Genomic DNA, 18873 nt, shown 5'->3' on the forward strand with positions numbered 1-18873 from the left:
TGTGAGATAACACATTTCCTGGGGTCACAAAGATACTGTATAGGTCTAAGGATGAAGATAGGAGGTGGGTTATAAACTAATATGCTAAAGCAATATATTGTTTTTAAAAATAAGCAAATAATATTCCAGAACTATTAATATTCTCTAGTAAGACTTTTATCCAATGGTAGTTGCTATTTCTCAGTATATTGAGTCTTAAAACACCAAAATATTAAAATCCACACTAAAGCATGCTCTCAAGCTTTTTTCTTTTTAAGACAGAGGTCTCACTATGTTGCTAAGGCTGATCTCAAACTCATGGGGTCAAGTGATTCTCCCACCTCAGGCCTGCTGAATAGTCTGTGCTTATTGCTCCTAAGAATCTGTTCTATTGACTGGTAAAATTAAATGATTTCACTTTCCATGACTGGAACATATAAGGGCTTGGGTGATATTATGACAAGGAGCAATATGGAATAATCCTCTGCTAAATAATGAAGTCAATTGAGTTTAAAAAAGCATAGCTGTCATATGGGTGTGGTCAAGTGCCTATTACCCCAGTGATTCTGGAGGGAGAGGCAGGAGGTTCTTAAGTTTGAGATCAGCCTGGGCAACTTGGAAACAACCTGTCTCAAGATTAAAAAAAAAAAAAAATAGAGCTGGGGATATAGACAAGTGGTAAAGCACTCGTGGGTTCAGTCCCCAGTACCACAATAAATAAATAGCAAGAATAGCTCTCAGAAGAATCACGTTTATTTTGCTTTCTAAAATTTTTATTTTATTTTTGGTACAGGGAAATGACCCCTGGGTGCTTAACCATTCATTCACATCCCTAGTTTTTTTTTTTTTTTTTTTAATCTTTGAGACAGGGCCTTTCTAAGTTGCTTAGGCTGGCTTTGAACTTTTGATCCCCTTGCCTCTGCCTCCTGAGCAGTTGGCATTAGTTTGTTTTGCTTTTAGAGTTTGTCACAAAGTTAGAGAAGTTCTACTTGATAATGAAAATGGTGGCTGTTACTGAATGACAGGCAGTTAGCGATGCTTTTCAACTTTGCTGCTCTATGCACATCTCTCATAGGACTACTGGTGTACTGGAGCAACAAGAGGTGACTATACATGTTTTCCCAACTCTGCCTTCAGTGATATCATTTTGGTAGTTTGCAGTCAGCCACAGAGGAAATATTTTTATTACTGAATTTGGCAAATGCCACAGCTCAGTAAGCCCTCTTAACAGGAAAAATCAGATGTTAATATACTAGCTCACTTCTACACAGGACTAAAATTCTTAAACGTTATTCTTACTGACGTTGAATAAGTGATTCTTAAAAAATTCTCATCATTCCTGGATCGATATCAGCAGAAATAGTTCAGTTTTAGTCAGGCATGATAGTTTCAAGATTCTAGTTTCCCAGGATCCCAGCCTTCACTGAAATGTACTTGCATTGGTCTAATGCCTAAAGTTCTGAGTTGCTCAAGAGCTTGAATCTTCTAAAGCGTATTGTATGAAACATATATATACACACACATGTATATATGCAGCTGACAAAAAATATTCTTGATGCCAGATTTTTGTTTTAAGATTCTCCTGGTGTCTGTTTCAGAAAAGTATATAGCTGTACAACTAAAACTAAAAATGAAGACTCCCTTACTATTCAAAAGCAATTTTTTGATAATTTAATGTTAAATTCAGTCATTTTGTTGATATATACATGTCTCCACTTATTTTTATGGCCAGGTATTTTTGTGCTTCAGTCTTGTTAGTATCCAGATTTGACACTTTTAAATTCTTGTGTAATCATCACATCTCTTCCTATAGGGCTACCGATGTCAGAGATAAGACAATAACTGTTTTGAGGGATAGTAATGAGTTTTTAAAAGATTTTCACAGAATAAAATTCACTCAGTAACCCACTTAATAATATTCTTCATTGTCAAAATACCTCATATTCATACTTATGTCCATTTCTTGTTTGGAACTCAGGGGAGATATAGAACAGATAGTCACCATCTTTCCACCTAATGGACCTTCCTATTTTTATTTGGGTGGGATTTACATTTAAGACAGGAGTGTGGGGTCCAGTATTAAACTTGCAGAGGTTTTATTCTTTAAAAAGAGATTTTTTTTTCTTTAAAAATATTATTACACAATCTATTTTTTCTTTTTGCCCCCTCCCTGCCAAGGATCAAACCTATGGCTTCACAAATGCTAGGCAAGTGCTCTACCACAGAGCACATCCCTATACCTTGCCCTTTTAATTTTGATAGAATCTCACATGGAGTTGCACAGCCTGGCCTCCAACTTGCCATCCTTTATCTCAGCCCTCCTGAGTAGTTGAAATTAAGGTGTATGTTACTATGCATGGCTCTATTGCTCTTTTAAAATAAGAGCATAAGTTTATGAATTTTTCTCCCCTTGGCCAATTTCAGTGGTTTTCCAGGTTAAGAAGTCCAAGTGACATTTGAAAACATTAGCATTATGATGCCCTTTTGTAATCTTCAATCACCTTATCACCTTTCATTATCATTTGGCTTCACAATAATTTGGGTCAATTCTTAAAACAATATGAAAGACCTATTGTCGATGCCTGTAGCCCTGAAGAAGTCCAGCATAAGCAGGATGTCCCCAGAATTTTATACCATTTCTTACCTTATTTTTCACATGCTTCGTTTCCATTTTGGTTTCTAATGATGTTTACATGAAGTAAATTGGCATTAAAATATATTAATACTTCTTGCTTTAAAACTTTTTGCTTCTAATTACAACTATTTTCCTTTCTCTTTGCGTCTGTTGTGTCTAAAGAATCTTGCTTATATTTCCATTTCTATCTTATTCCATTAAAGGGTCATAGTTTCATACAATCTTGTTAAAAAAATGGTTAAATTTTTTTTTCTGAATTTTCACAGAATGCTCCTTCTTTAGCATCTATTAGAAAGATCACCACATACCATCAGAGAGCTTATTAGGATTAACTAGGGATCTGTATATTTGAGGTGCTTTGTAAGATATAGTATATATATGTCTGTTCTCCCAATAGCCAATGAAATATTTAGCAGTCTGAGGGATGACAAAGAAGTCTTAAAGGAAGAACACTTTCTATTTAGGCAAATCATATTGTTGCTCCTGAAATGTGAAATACTTCCACAATAACACTGAATACAGGAAGCTCAGTAGATTCAAACTCTGTGACTGGAGAAACTAGACGTGACTGCCTTATTGAAAATTACCTCAATTCACAGTTTGAGGTATTAAACTAAGTCAAAACTTTACAGAAATTTCTCAAAAGTAGTGCTCTTTTCCCAGGAAACTGTGACAGAGAACAGAAAAATTTTTGGAGTTTTATGATCAAATTCCTGTTTGGAAGGTCAGTTCACTTGGTCTGATAAAGTGGTTTAGTTTTACTAATGTTTTATTACTTCTGTGGATTTTTAAAGTATATCTAATTGCTTCTCAATTTAAATGGAAATTCAGTTTTTTGAAAACGTGGCTTTGATATAGGAAATAAGATCAGTGAATGTTTATAGGTCTATCGAGAAAACAGTTTTTAGAATAATTTCCACAACAAAGTTTACAGAATATAAAATTAGGGTGAAATTCAGTCTTTGTTATGAGAAGATGACACGCTCATGTTTAAGCAAATTTGGTGTATCCCACTGGGTTATGTGTCATTCAGTGAGATGTGCTCAGAGTCACGGGCCAGATGGTAAATGCAGAAGTCTTTTGCTAGAATACATCTCTATAGAGGAGGACTTCACGTTGGACTTGGTGACCAGGCTGACACTGAATGCAACTCAGTCACGGTATTTAAATCACATTAAGACTCTCTTTTATTTATGGCTTTACTTGTGATTTTGTCTGGCTTTAGTCTAATTGCTAGCCTCCCTCCATGTGGTGATAAGATGTGCTATCAGCTCTTCTTTTTATCTTTGCCAAAATGAATTCTGCATCCCTTTCAGAGGCAGTTTCCAAAAAATTCACTGCTATATAAATCAATTATAATTAAGCATAAGCTTAATTAAAAGGATACCTTACTTTTTATATGCTATATTTGATATTCTTGATAATGTTCAGACAAATTTTATTAGTGTTGGTGTGGGTGGCTTTTTGTTCTAATGACATAATTTTAGAGGTGGAAGTAGTCTAATCCCTGGGGTTAGGACAACTAAAATCAATATGAATTCAGGGTTTTGTGTGGCTAAAAACTGGGAACAACACAGGACTAAAAACCAAGTTATGATACCTGGGTATTTGTTAGCTTTTTATTGTCGTGACCAAAATACTTGACAAGAACAACTTTGAGAAGTCATATTTTGAGCTTATGGTTTCAGATGTCTCAGTCCATACTCAGGCAACTCCATTGTTCTGGGTCCAAGGTAAGGCAGAACGCAGAATGTCATGGCAGAAGGGCATGGAAGAGAAGAGTTTTGTAAATGCATGGCAGCAGGAGCAGAGAGAGATCAAGGGACAAAATATAAACCCCAAAGGCACACCCTCAATTAACTATTTGCTCCAGTCACACCCTCTACCCACTTACAGTTACCACCAGTAGAGTAGCCCTTTCAAATTAATAATCCATCAAATGGACTAAATGACTGATTGACAACTCTCATAATCTAATCACTTCACCTTTGAACATTCCTGCATTGTTTCACACATGAGCTTTCAGGGAACACCTCAGATCCAATGACTAATCTCTGGCTTTCTTCAAATAATAACCATGAACTTCAAGTTTGCCTTCAACCTCTCTCCTCTTCTTCGTCTTCCTTTTGTTGTTACCACCATCACGATATTACCATCATCAAGCGACAACAGTGGGAATTTTTTTTTTTTATTTACTTGACAAAAGAAAGACAAATTGTGGTTCTATCATAGAAATGAAATGTTTCTGATAGGGTTTTAATACCGGAGAAAGTAGCTGTGTGAAAACCTGTGAAAATGGCAAATACAGGTAGTCTCAATACAGAAACCTTCTTCCTGCATCAATTTTTTGACAAATGCTTTATGGAACACTTAACTTTTCCTCAGCTGTAGACCAAGGTCTTTTTTTTTCTTTTTTCCCTACCTGGGCTCTTCAAGCATAACCCCTGGGTGGAGTATGCAATTGCGCTGAAGAAGTTTCCTTCCCAATATCCCATAGTGCTAACATTTTCTCAATACCTACTCTTAGAAATTGGATTCTCTTCAACTTACCTAGCTTAACCAAACTTTCATCATGTTCTCTACAGCTCCTACTCAATATAACTCCTCTCGTAATATCTTAATTGATTGATTTGTATTTTATTCTGGCCTAAATCTGAAGGACCAATTACAAGGATTAATATTTACATTTAACATGCATAAAAAAGTCCACTGAATCTATCCCAGTAAGATAAATAATTATAATCTTGGTCTTCATAATCCTTCATGATATTCTTTCTTTATGCTAGAAGTAATATTAGGCTGAAGTCCTAGGACAGATTTGTGTTAAGAGAGCAACTCACTTCAGAGTGTATGAGAGAATCTACATCAAGCCAAATCTCTACCAAGTTACATATTCTTTAGAACATTTATCTCTTTTATGAATACAAGTTAAAGAATAAAGAAAAAGAAGTATCAAAAAAAATTAGTCAATTCTTCAAAGTAAAAAGTTCTATAGGGACATATTAGGGTTTAAAGAAAACTCCAATTAAAAGTTTTTAAAAATTATCATTAGGTTTAAAAAAAAAAATCCCTTTAAAACAAAGTGCAAGGTCCCTTAGGTTTTTGTTTTGTTTGTTTGTTTGTTTTTTAAGTCTATTATCTATTGCTACCATTGATTCCAAAGTAGTAACTGCAAACTGCTTAGACAGGGCAATTCAGATGAAAAATCTTGCTGACTACCAATCTGATTCAGCTCACGGATTCTTTTTTCCTGGATTACACATCAGTGAAGAGTATTCTCCATAACAACTTCCCTGGAACTGCACTCTAGTTCCTGTTTGGCCTCTACGCAGTAGGGACAGGAGGGAGAGTATGCTTCCATCAAGGTAGACTCAGCTTTGGATATTTTAACAATGTTCTTACATGAGAGGAAATGCTAAGGTCAAAGAAAGAAAGAAAGAGCACTCAGCCTAGAAATAATCATTTTTAAATTTTTGGTAACATGGAAAATTCCACCTTACAACAGACGAAACCTATTAGGGCTAATTCTTGTGAGGAATAGGGCTGGGGTATGGTACACTCACTCTTGGAAACTGGAGTGTGGCAAGTGCTCAATAACTACTATTATTATAAATGTTAGGTATTAGGGGTAGGGGAAAATTGGGATCAAGTACTTAAATGTATACAGAGGGTAATGTATTTAGGGGGGTAATGAAAACATTTTGGAACTAAGTAGAGGTGGATGTTGTACAACATTATGAATGTACTAAATGCCACCAAGTTGTTTACATTAAAATGGTTAATTTTTTGTTAGATCAGTGTCATTTACAAAAATGTTCCATGGAAAAAGAGACTGATTCAGCTTGGAATTCAACAATTGCATATGGATTTTTCTTTGAGGCAATTACTACACTTCAGTTTTCAGCAAAAAGGCTTTATGCACCCTTCACATAGACTATTAACTAGTGAATAATCAATACTTGATAAAACTTTTAAAATAATATGGAAGTAAAATTTCAGGTGACTCAAAAAAGGGGAGGGATGAGGGAAGATAGTGAATGGGAGGGAAGAAGAGCATACTAAGGTTCTTGTGTTATAGGGAAAAGATAGAGATACTGATTGAGATAGATGCTAATTAAAAAATAAATTAATATTTGTTAAAAAATTAAAGAGTGAAGAAATTATGGGAGCAGAGGTGATTCCAACAGAAGTCCTTTCTCTTCCATCTGAACACTAAACTTGTAGCTTCACCTAAGCCAAATGGCTGAGGGGAAACACAGACAACTGGTATAAATCTAAATGAGGATTAGGGCTCTGTTGGGGTCCTTCCTGTAAGAAAGAAAAGGGAATGATATGTGCCACAGCTCGGCTGGCTGGGCAAAATAAGCGGAGGGGCGGGAGTTTTCTTCTCCATGTGTTGAAAATTAGGGTTAAGAATCAGAGGTGACAGATCCTAGGAAAAACTTGACAATCAGGGATATGTGGGCTCCAGAGAGAAAGTCAATTCTGGCCTCCATGTTAAGTGTATTTTATCTTTATAAAGCCCAAGAAGGAACTGAACTTGAAATCAAGAGATTATAGAGTGCTTAGGGAAATCAGGGAGACCAGGGAACAGAGACTCCCTTCAGTGCCCTAACAGGGACTGCCACTTTATACTTTTCATTCTTAGAGGATTACTCAGATGCAGAATATTCCAACAAACAGACTAGAACCCACTGAGCTTTAAAGAAAAATAACCTATGTAAGGTGGCCCAGATCCAGAGAGGAAAATAAGAATAATCCGAATTTGTCCTCAATAAAACAGAAATGCTACAACAGATAAAAAAAGAAAAATAAATAAGACCATTTAAAAAGCTTCAAGTAACACACACACACCAAAAAAAAAAAAAAAAAACTTCTAAAGGATTAGTAATAGTAGTTTTGAAATACAATTTTAAAACAAGGATGGTCACTGTAAGTACAAGATATATCTCAAAGTACAAAACAAACATAACATAAATGGAAATCAGGAGGAAAAAGATTTGAAGAATACATCAAAGAAATGCAGATAATGGGAGTTCTGGAAGGAGGAAAAGGAACAACTGGAAAAATTAAAGTATTAGCTAGGTAATAGCAAATTTTACCTGAGTTAGATTTTTTTTTTTTAACCGGATTTGCTCATTAAGTTCCAGGGTAGAATGATTGAAGACAGACAGACAGACAGACAGACAGACACACACACGGTATCCTGAACTCTAAGAATAAACCGAAAATCTTTTATCAAATTACTTATAAGGGAAAAAGTCAGACTAGCAATCAAATGGCCAGACTAGGCACTCTGAGAGAAAAGAACTGCCTTGATAGGATCTTTTACCCATTCACTTTATTATTCACCTTTCTGGGAAAAAAGGAAAACAACAAATTAGAAAAGACAGCTCCACATAGAATAAAAGAGAAAACATTAGTAAGCCATGTAAAACAAAATTTAAATGGAGGATACATTTGTCAAGATTATGAAAATGGATTCAAAACTTTTGGAACAGAAGAAAAGGATAGTAATATCATCCTAAAAATCTGTGAGAATACTGAAGATGTATCTTAAAGGACAAAGGATTTGCTCTGCCAGTTATCAGAACACAGTATAAAACAAATCCCTGTAATGAAATACAGTATTCATTTAGAAAAAGAAAGAACAGTGAACAGAAAAGAAATTCCACATGCAGATCCCATACATGAGAATTTGGTATGTGACAAACACTGTTTAATAAATGATGTTGTTAAAATTGATTATATATTTTCATGGAAGGGAGAAATGGACTCCTGTTCTATACTGTAAGCCAAAACTTTCAAATGGATTAAAGACTTAATTTTTAAAATGACCCCAAAAAATCTAAAAAAGCACTTGTATTATCTAAGGAAGGAGATACTTCTCTATGCCCCATATGATCCTATTCAAATATATATATAAAAAATTCACAAATAAAACTCCATCAACCAATAAAAATATGGGAAAAGAACAGAAATGGTAAGCACAATACATAGAAAACAAAATAAATACACACGAATAAAATTCTTAGTTGAATAAATAGAAGCAAATCTAGTTTATAGTATTAAGCAACCCTTCATGACTTGCAAAACTTCTTTTCTACTTTATTTTTCACTTTCTTGCCACTTTACTTTTAGTTATTTTCAATTCAATAATTTAATGATGAAACATAAGTATCATCTATACACTCAGGAGCAATAGAGGTATTACAGTTATCACCTTGATAAAATATAAATAAGAAAAAAAACAGGAATAAATATTATAAAGCAAGACATACATGTCAAAATTTTCAGATGACTGGCTCCCTGAAAATTTCATGAAATAAGTGAAAAAATATTATCGAAAGAGAACTTACTAAGGCAAAAAGACTATAAATAAGGCTGACACAATAGAACCAACAGTTTTCCTTTCCATTACCACTACTGCATTAGAAAAAATTCATTCATAATGGCAACAAAACTAAAACACAAATTCTAAGAGCAATCTGAGGTTCTCTATAAAGAAAACTAAGATTTTCCTGTAGCATATACAAAATAAATAAAAAACCATGTTTCTAAAAGGAAAGACCTACATTTTCCCATTTTTCACAAATTTTAATAATATTGCCAAGGAATTGGGTGAGCTTAAAAACACATAAGGAAGAGAAAAAATGCAAAAGAATAGCCAAAATGTATTTTTTAAGAAAAATAGGGGAAAAGATGGATTTTTGTACCCTCACATAAGTTTGTTTTAAAGTAGCTCATTCACTTTATATGTCACTGGATATATCTATTATTATCAAGACTCTTCTAGGAAAACAGAAGTGAATAAAACATATAGAAACCCATTCTCAAGAGAATCTGTGCACACATTTCTTAAAATTCTCGATTAATAATATTATTTCATATAAACACAAAAAGTTAACAACATAATGAAAAATTGAGTCAAAAACCTAAAAGAAAAGAAATCCAGTGAAGGCCATCCTAGTAGTGCAACCTTTTATTTTGCCCTGTGGGCAAGTCCTATGTGAAAGAAATAGCTGTGAAATCAGATTGCATTTTGATGGCAAAAGGTAAACTAGATATAAACCAGCCTTTCCCAGATCTAGCTCTTGCTAACTTTAGATCATCTGATTAGGCCAGTAAACTCAAAACTTAAACTTGGATTAAGGTATTCTAAAACTAATAGCCAAAGTTTTCAAATATAATGTTCAGCATACAAACATCGGGGCAAAAAGAAACATGACACCATGAACAAGATGAAAAAGCATCAAAAGAACCAGATCTATAATATTTTTAAATTCCAGAATTATTAGATGTGAAATACTAGAAACAATAAAAAAGTATATCTGAAAAAGTACTAAATGAAATTCTAGACCTGACACTAGTGGCTGAGAAAATTAAAGTGGAAGGTAAATCAAAAAAGACTAGAATATAGCATTAAGAGTAAAAGAGAAAACAGAGAAGGTAAATAAATAAAAATCTAGTGAAGGCAGTGAGAAGAATTTAAAATTGGAGTACCAAAAGAACGAGAGAAACGAGGCAGAAAAATTATAGAGATATTGACTTTCTTCCAGAATCCAAAAGAGACTCCAAACTTGACAATAAAAATCCCTACACATAGATAGAAGTATTATAGTAAAAATTTCAGAAAATTAGATAAAAAAGAAAATCAGCCAGGAAATTTAGACAATGGACATTATCGACAACTAAAGCAGAAACAAAGCAGAAAATGGTGGAATAAAAGCTTCAACATGTGGGGAGAAAATAAATCCAAATCTAGAATTCCACACTCATAAAATATTATTCAAGAATTAAGTGAATAAAGGCCTCCTCAGCAAACAAAAGCCAAGAACATTTGCCACAAAAGACCTAAGAAACTTAAAAGGATAGAATTGATTACATTAAAATTAAGGATTATTCATCAAAAGTAACCATAAAACAAATGCAAAATAAAACAACAAAGTAGAAGATAACTGCAACACATACAATTTAAGGATTAGTGGAATTCCTACAGTTAATATGAACAAAGACAGATATCCCAAAAGAAAAAAGAAAAAAAAAAGGGGGGGACAATTTGTGAAGGCATTTCTCAAAGAGGAAATCCAAGTAGGCAATAAACATAAGAAAAGACAAAACCTAGGGAAATGTAAATTAAATTCACAATGAAATGCCACTTACACCAACTAGCAAAAATTTTTAAATTAGACCATATTATTAGTGAGGATCTGGAAGAACAAGTACTCTTATGCACTCCTGTGGAAATATAAACATGTGTCATCTTTTGAGTTTTGTTTTCTCTTTGAAGCATATACTCTATGACCAAAAATCCCCATTCCTTGGCATAGAGCCTAGAGAAAACTGCAATGGCGTTTATCAGCAGAAATGTAAGAATATTTAGAGCTCCATAGCATTTAATGCCATAACTGAAAACCTAAATATGTATCAATAATGAAAATGGATAATTAAATGGTCACACTATAATGCAGTAACATACAATAATGAAAATACACTATAGCTAATAGAACAACAGAAAGGACAACACTAAGCAAAAACTCCAAGACACAAAAGAAAACATGATTCCATTTCTATAAAATACACCAAGTAAAAATAAAGTACATGTATTCATAAGAAGTCAAACTCTTAAAAAAAAAAAGAGTATATAAATGATTATTTTCAAAGTCAGAATTGGGCTAGAGATATAGTTCAGCATTCATAAAAACCTGGATTTGACCCTCAGCACTGCCACACAAACACACAAAAAAGAAAGGGTGAGATGAAGAGCTTAGTTGGGGGTGCTGGCAATGTTTTATATCTTGTCCTTGTAAATAAAGTACTTTTTAATACAGTACTTTAATGTACTTCATCTTTCAGTAAAACAAATTTAGCAAGAGGCAATCTGTACATACCTAAAAATTATTTGACCTATTAGATTAACAGTTCAGCCTTCTAAATTTAGTAACTGCATAATCAACTTTGAGTTGTGATTTTAAACTAGACATCTTACTAAATTATATGAAATATTAAAGTATTCAAGAATATTCAAGTTTCTCCATATTTTGCAGGTTTAATTTTTTATATTTGAATAATTTATGCACCATTTTTTTAAAATTTTTTGATTTTGGGGATGGACTGGGAATGGAACCCAGGGTCTCATGCACTCTATCACCCAAGCACTCTACTACTGAGCAGCATTCCTGGCCACTTTAAATAAGAGAACTGAGGTTATTGAAATAGGAACTAAATGTGAAATAATAAATGTAGTTTAAAATATTTGTAAAATGTTATAAATGAAAGTAAACATTGTCTAAAAGTTCCTTAATTAAAGTATTTGCTGAAATTGCCTAAATTCACCAGTAGAAAAATCTGAATCCAAATATCTTTACTATAAAAAAATGCTCTTTGTTTAACTTACAATTGTTTTTATTGTAAAAAAATTTTTTAAAATAAATTTTATTTTAAAATTTTTATTTGGACACAATAACTTTATTTTATTTGTTTATTTTTATGTGGTGCTGAGGATTGAACCTAGCACCTTGCATATGTTGGGTGAGCGCTCTACAGAGCCACACCACAACCCCAGCTCCCCAATTGTTTTTAATTTAAATTCTTCTTAGATGTGGTATTGGACACTGAACACTGAGCTATAGCTTCCTAAGCAGCTGGGATTACAGGCATACACAACAACACCTCACCTGAATTATTATTCTTTTTTTTTAGAGAGAGAGAATTTTTTAATATTTATTTTTTAGTTTTCGACAGACACAACATCTTTGTATGTGGTGCTGAGGATCGAACCCGGGCCGCACGCATGCCAGGCGAGCGCGCTACCGCTTGAGCCACATCCCCAGCCCCTGAATTATTATTCTATTTTCATGATTGATTTCTTTTTATATTTAGAAGTAGAAATAATTATTTAAAATATTGTTCAATATACAAGAAATTTAACGTAGGTTTAATTATGAAACTTGTGGTCTAATTCTTCTACTTGTATCCATATCTTTTTTTAAAAATATTTATTTTTTTAGTTGTATATGGATACAATATCTTTATTTTATTTTATGTGGTGCTGAGGATCGAACCCAGGGCCTCACGCATACGAGGCGAGTGCTTTACCGCTGAGCCACAACCCCAGCCCCATATATCTTGATAATTACCTCGATAAGACAAAAATCACAAAACTTTTAAGAATAAGAGCTAAAAGGGGTTCTAGAAATTGCTAATTTTCCCATTAGAAATCCTATGTTTTGTTTTCACTTCCAAATTTTATTTGCCTGTAGTAAATCTTACAATTAAATATATATATATACACACACACACACACACACACACACACATATATATATATATATAGAGAGAGTGTGTGTGTGTGTGTGTGTGTGTGTGTGTGCCTGTCAGGTGCTATGGCCCATGCCTGTGGTCCCAACTACTGGGGAAGGCTGAAGCAGTAGGATTATGAATTTAAAGCTAATCTGGGCAACTCTGCAAGACTACCCTATCTTAAAAAAAAAAAAAATTGTATGTACGTAGGCTGGGGTTGTAGCTTAGTGGCAGAGCACTTGCCTCAGCACCACATAAAAATATTGTGTCCATCTACAACTAAAAACATATTTTTAAAAAGTGCATGTATGTATATGTGTGTGGATACATATACAGATATGTCTATACAGGTATACATACATATATGTATACACACATATTTTTTAATATGGAGAAAGAAATAACCATGAAAGAATTTTGCACAATAAGAGATAACCGATACACCAAGACTTTGTATATTTTTAGTCAAAAGTAAAGAATCTATCAGGCCTTTTGAAAAACTGAAAACAACTTGCAAGTACTTTTCCCTTATCTAGGGACCCTAGAGATCAGGAGACCCTTGGTGGGACAATCCAGCCAACCAACCCAATGTTCTAAGTTCACCTATAACATGTTCCTAGTTTAAAAGGTTTAATTTATCATGAAAGGGAGAAAATTATCTTCCTCATATGTTAATCTATGCAATGTTTCTAACAAAACTGTATTCTGTGAACAAAGTAACCCAATACACATAAATAATTTAAATCAGGTAAACACAACCTCAAGTGGACTATTTTCACCAATAAGAAATTAAATAAGAAATGCTTCACATTATAGACATTATAATTTTCTTTAAGTCTTTTTTTATTTAGAGATTTTTCTGGTAAGGAGATATACCATAGGAAAGCAATTTCACTGGCAGTGAGGTATGTATACACTCTACCAAAATGCTCCTTATTTTAACTGTTTTTAACTTTATTTACACATAAAGAAAAGTATCAATGCATATCCTTGGTTCAACTATAATATTAGCCAAACTACATGAAATTAAATGAAATGGTGCCTGCATACAAAAACTGTTATTTGTAAAGGAATCTAATTTCAAATTAAAAGAACTAACTTGTTTTTGGAAATAGTTGAAAAGAATAATCACAATTTATCATGACCAAGACACCTGCACCATATTTTCCATTCCTCACAGCACATTTATTTCAGTAATTCCGTTATGTCGGTTCTTAGCATGAGCATAGTGTTACACAATTTTCATACATATAATCACATCCAAAACAAGTTCTAAAATTTAAATTGTAAACATTCTCATCATATGTAGAAATATTTTAATTGGTGTATTAAGTTTTGCTAACTGATCAAATTTGGAAGATAATATAAATGAGAAAGCCTATTCTAAATTGTGTAGTGAGCATCGTTTATTACATTTCTACAATGTTGAATAAAGTAAGAGGCAAACCTGTCCTGTAAGCATGTCAAATTTTAGGTAAAACACTAAAAAGAAACAAATCTGTTAACAAAAGGATGTCTTGCAATAAAGAACATTAGATTTTTAAAATCTATTATGATACAAAAATGTAAAGGGTAAATAGCATCTTTGTTGACAAAGTAGGAGGTAGCATGGATGCACCACTTTATTGTCTGAGAAATGCAACTGGAGTAAAGAATATTTCCTTACCACAAATAATTTCCAGGACTATGTACATATTTCTTTTAGAAATACTTGTTTAAACAAATCTCCCTCCACTTTTTAGTATAAAAAAAACCGTTCCATGTGATTTTAAAAAAACACTTACACATCTAGATAGAATAGTACTCTGCCCTATTTGAGTGAACAGTCTCAAACTATGAAGTACATGATATTTAATGCCCTAAGTTGAGTAAATTTAGTTAGCAAGTTCCTGGTATTATACAAAACACTAAATACATACAAACAAAATATAATATCTTATATTTCTATGCAAGTCTTGTGGGGAATAAACAGAGCCTTGATTCTGGTAACACTGCAGAAAACATAATTTTCCAATAAGTCTGTCTATATGTATCCATGTGCAACATTTATAAATGGCTGCTTACATGTAAGGTCTTTTATTGAGTGAACATAGTTAACCAACAAAACTTAGTAAATCTTAAAAACACATCTTCCACTCTATATAAAATATATAGACTACTTACTGTTTTTAAGTGTTCAATTTGCTCTGATGTCACTGTAAATTCACTTTCCCCATTTTCCTGCTTTAGTATTTATAAACGGATAATTTATTGTGGCTTACAAAAAAAAAAAAGAATTTAAAATTTACATCCAATTCAAATTTGCTATTTAAAAGGTTTCCTGGTTCTATGAAGCTGCTTCTGCCATTAGTAAAGAAAATGAAGTTTCTGTAATGGAAGCAGGCTTTTTAAGTAGTGACGTGACTTCCACCATGCCAGCTCCAGTCCGTGGAAGATTAGCGTTTACAATGTGTCGTTGTAAGTGCTTAATCCAGTCTTCTTGAACAGACAATGGTCCTCGAAAGACTAGGCCACAAAACCTATAGAAGTTGATAAAAGTTCTCTTAACCAATTCCTTTTATTTAAAGTCAACTTACATAAAATCCATAAAATATTTAAGGAACAAACCTTACTATATACTACATATAGCACCCTGACAGTATCTAAATGAAGTTGAGATGATTTAATGATACTGAAACTCCTAATTCCTATGTTTATTAAGAGTTATAATAAGTTAAAAAACCTACAAATCTTAAGTAATTTACAACAATTATCACTCCAAAATGTGCCATTCTCTGAAGACCCATACTCAATTCAGAATTCTTTCTTATGTGAGTATATGAAAGGAGGTATTGTATGAGGGGAAAGTAAAATGTGTTCCTAATAATCAGGAACTTATGACAGTAAAAACTGAAACTGAACCAAACTAAACAAACCAAATTTAAAAACCACAACAATTAAAAAGTCACTTTTACAAATCACAGTATAATGGAGGCTCTTGGCTAAGGTATAAAATGATTTAGAAGTTCACTTATAACTTGATTGTTGAATGTACCTTAACACCAATTAAAAATCCCAAATAAAACAGCTGAAGAAACAGAGTAGAGATGGCAATATAAGTAGATACCTGCATCGGAGAATGTAAACCTCGTCAGCACCATGAGGTAACGTTAACATTTTCTTTTTGCTTCCAGATCTTGACCTTGATTTCTTTTGTTTACAATCTAAGGCTAAAAAAGGGAAGAGAAAGACTTAAATTCCTTATTTATTATGAAATATACATACATATTTTTAGAGACGTCAGACCACCAAAATCAAGTTAGAAAAAGTTTGTATTTATTTTCCGAGGCATGCACTAACTTGTAGCTGAATCTCTAACAGCAGTAATGCTATCTACATATATTTGTCTTGTATTCCTTTTTTCAAATAATACTTTACCATTCCAAATTAGAACTGATAAAATATAAGTAAATAACTGGAAACTACAAAGTTGGTCAATAATTACCATAAAATTCTCGTGATCAAATGTAATCATAACATCTGGTTAAATTTTTCTTAACTCCAGGAAAATTTTAATGTTTTATATAAGATCATTAAATGGTTTGCATTTGATTACAATCTACTCCATTTAAGTAGGTCTCACATGCTGTAAAAAACTGAGCAAGGGAACATAAATAATGTAATAAAAGTCAATTTTCATGGCAATTCAAAGGCAAAAAAAAGCTCAACTTTCATTTTTAAATTCAATCTGTAGTAAGTGTAAAATCATGCAAACATGTAAGTTTTATTTTACTAGAAAATAAATATAAATCTGTATTACATAAATTTACAACTGAATGCAATGTTTGATGTTAACTATTCTTTACATTTTTTCCACTTTATACTTTCTTCAATATTTTATTTTAAAAATGTGATTAAAAAGGGAAAAAAGGATTTTATAATTAGACCAAAATTTTAGTGCTAAGTGTTCTTGAAATCTTTCCATTACTTGACTTTTCCTGTTATTTATTCAAAACATTTTGGCTTAATAAAGAAAAAAGGTATTTTTATAAGCTGAAATAGGACATAACATTTTATAAGTCTTTGAATTCAGCTACACCATTTCTTTGGACAAAGGGATGATAGTAATCCAGGGTGCTGCTGTCAATTAGCAGGAAGAGAAGGTAAAGAGTTTATCTCTAGGAATCCAAGGGGGAGGGATACAAATGTAACACAAGAGTCACTCAAAATGGCTTTTCTTCTTATTCTGCCACCTGAAATCCCCTGAAAAAATTCCAAGTAAGAGAGAACAGGAACTGGCTATTCAATGATTCTGTGAAATGAGTTTTTCAAAGTCCGGATTCCAAAAGAACAGATGCTACTAACACAAAACCAGTAAACATAGTTCCTTATAATAATCAAGTGGCAATGCCAACAGAAATGCCACAGAAAATTAAAAACCATATAAGAAGCCTAAATTTCATTCAGGCCGCTGGTTTCGGCATCCTGTCACCTGCCTGTTTAAAAGTAAAATCTAAGACACACAGTCTTTTTCTGTTTCATTCTTATAACAAGAGTCTATAAGTAATAAGAACGACTGGAAGTAAAGTTTTAAAGAATGGCTAATTCAAAGGTAAACCACCAAAATCTGGAACAGAAAAATCTTCTAAGGTTTTCATTCGTTATTTCAGTCAAGAGCTTGGCACATAACAGGAACTCTACAAATAAGTCTAGAATAGAAATAAAGCTAAACTCAGTAATTAAACCAACATTTAGACAGCCCCTGAATGGAAATCTGTTCTAGCCCTATGTAATACAGGTAACATTCCTAAGCAATACCTTGGCATCTTTTCTTTAAATATCACACATTCTTAGATATAGATCACTGGCCAGCCAAGCTTATGTGTAGAAACTAGGTTCTTTACAACTAACATGAAGAGTACAGTACCACATATTTTGTTAACAGCAGCTGCTTCTTCCTGATTGTTGTGGTGAGCAATTTGAATTTAAGTGAATTTTAAATGATTCATACACAGGAAATGAGAGTTCAGGGAACTCAAAAGGTAAGATAGTAGATGTTAGCTACTCTTTCCACTTGTAATGTAAACTATACACAACCCCTGCCTCTGTTATGCGGAACAGAGTAAGCATTTCATTTATCATGAGACTACTGGCAGAATATCACTTTGATGAACTTGCTGGTTGTCAAAATGCCACACTCTATTCAAACTTTCTGAAAAATGCAAAGAAATTACTCCAGGATGCAAACAGAATACATTATAACAATACTTAAAAACTATATTCACAGAATATTAATGTGAGGGGCATAAAACAAATTGAGAGAGGGTAAGAAAGTATGCTAAAGAATGGTTTATGAATTACAAAACATGTAATAACTTACTTTTAGATACTGTGATACTTTAAACATGGAACATGCTTTACCAGGATGATGAAATAGCTTACACTTTTTCTTTAACAGAGAAAAAATGGTATTTTCTGACTTTTGATGCTATATGTATGTTTAGGCAGTTTGATAAATGATCAGATATAAATTTTAAATGTGAATATCATGGCTTTTGTAGTAATTAAAATTTGAAGGTATTATGACTTTGGAAAGTAAGACAACTCCACCAGCACGAGACTGATAATTTCTGGTAGCTAGGGCTCCAAGTAAGTTAGAGAACCTCATACATTAAAAATTCTTTTGAGGGCTGGGGTTGTGGGTCAGTTGCAGACTGCTTGCCTAGCACGTGTGAGGCACTAGGTTTGATTCTCAGCACTGCATATAAATAAATGAATAAAATAAAGGTTCATCAACACCTAAAAAATATTTTTAAAAATTCTTTGAAATATATCTGTAAGATTAAGGTATTAAAAACTTGAGACCTCTGATAATTAAACCCAAATGCCTCAGTGTCTTAATATCTTCATTATTACTTAAAAACTTCTTAGCCCTTGAAATTTTTTTAAGTTGGTAAAACATTACATTTAATAGGTAA

At 32.9% G+C, this 18873-nt stretch overlaps 2 protein-coding genes across 18 annotated transcripts in view; one reads left to right on the forward strand and one right to left on the reverse strand.

Annotated features, from left to right (window-relative positions):
• The window catches only part of LOC131424885 (endogenous retrovirus group K member 6 Gag polyprotein-like), a 218607-nt gene that overhangs the window by 147058 nt on the left and 52676 nt on the right, over positions 1–18873 (forward strand). The window lies entirely within an intron of this gene.
• Znf644 (zinc finger protein 644) overlaps positions 13736–18873 on the reverse strand; it is a 105827-nt gene continuing 100689 nt past the window's right edge. For all 17 annotated transcript variants that reach the window (XM_046461540.2, XM_058585125.1, XM_058585122.1 and 14 more), the window contains 2 exons: positions 16023–16125; positions 13736–15435 (listed from right to left, as the gene is read on the reverse strand). In XM_046461540.2, the coding sequence (XP_046317496.1) occupies positions 15243–15435; positions 16023–16125 (296 nt within the window). In that variant the 3' untranslated portion in view covers positions 13736–15242. The remainder of the gene's footprint in view (positions 15436–16022; positions 16126–18873) is intronic.

The sequence above is a fragment of the Marmota monax genome, unplaced genomic scaffold, assembly GCF_021218885.2.
Source record: "Marmota monax isolate L192 unplaced genomic scaffold, Marmota_monax_Labrador192_F-V1.1 WCK01_AAM20220418_F8-fsc00070, whole genome shotgun sequence".
Lineage (NCBI taxonomy): Eukaryota > Metazoa > Chordata > Mammalia > Rodentia > Sciuridae > Marmota > Marmota monax.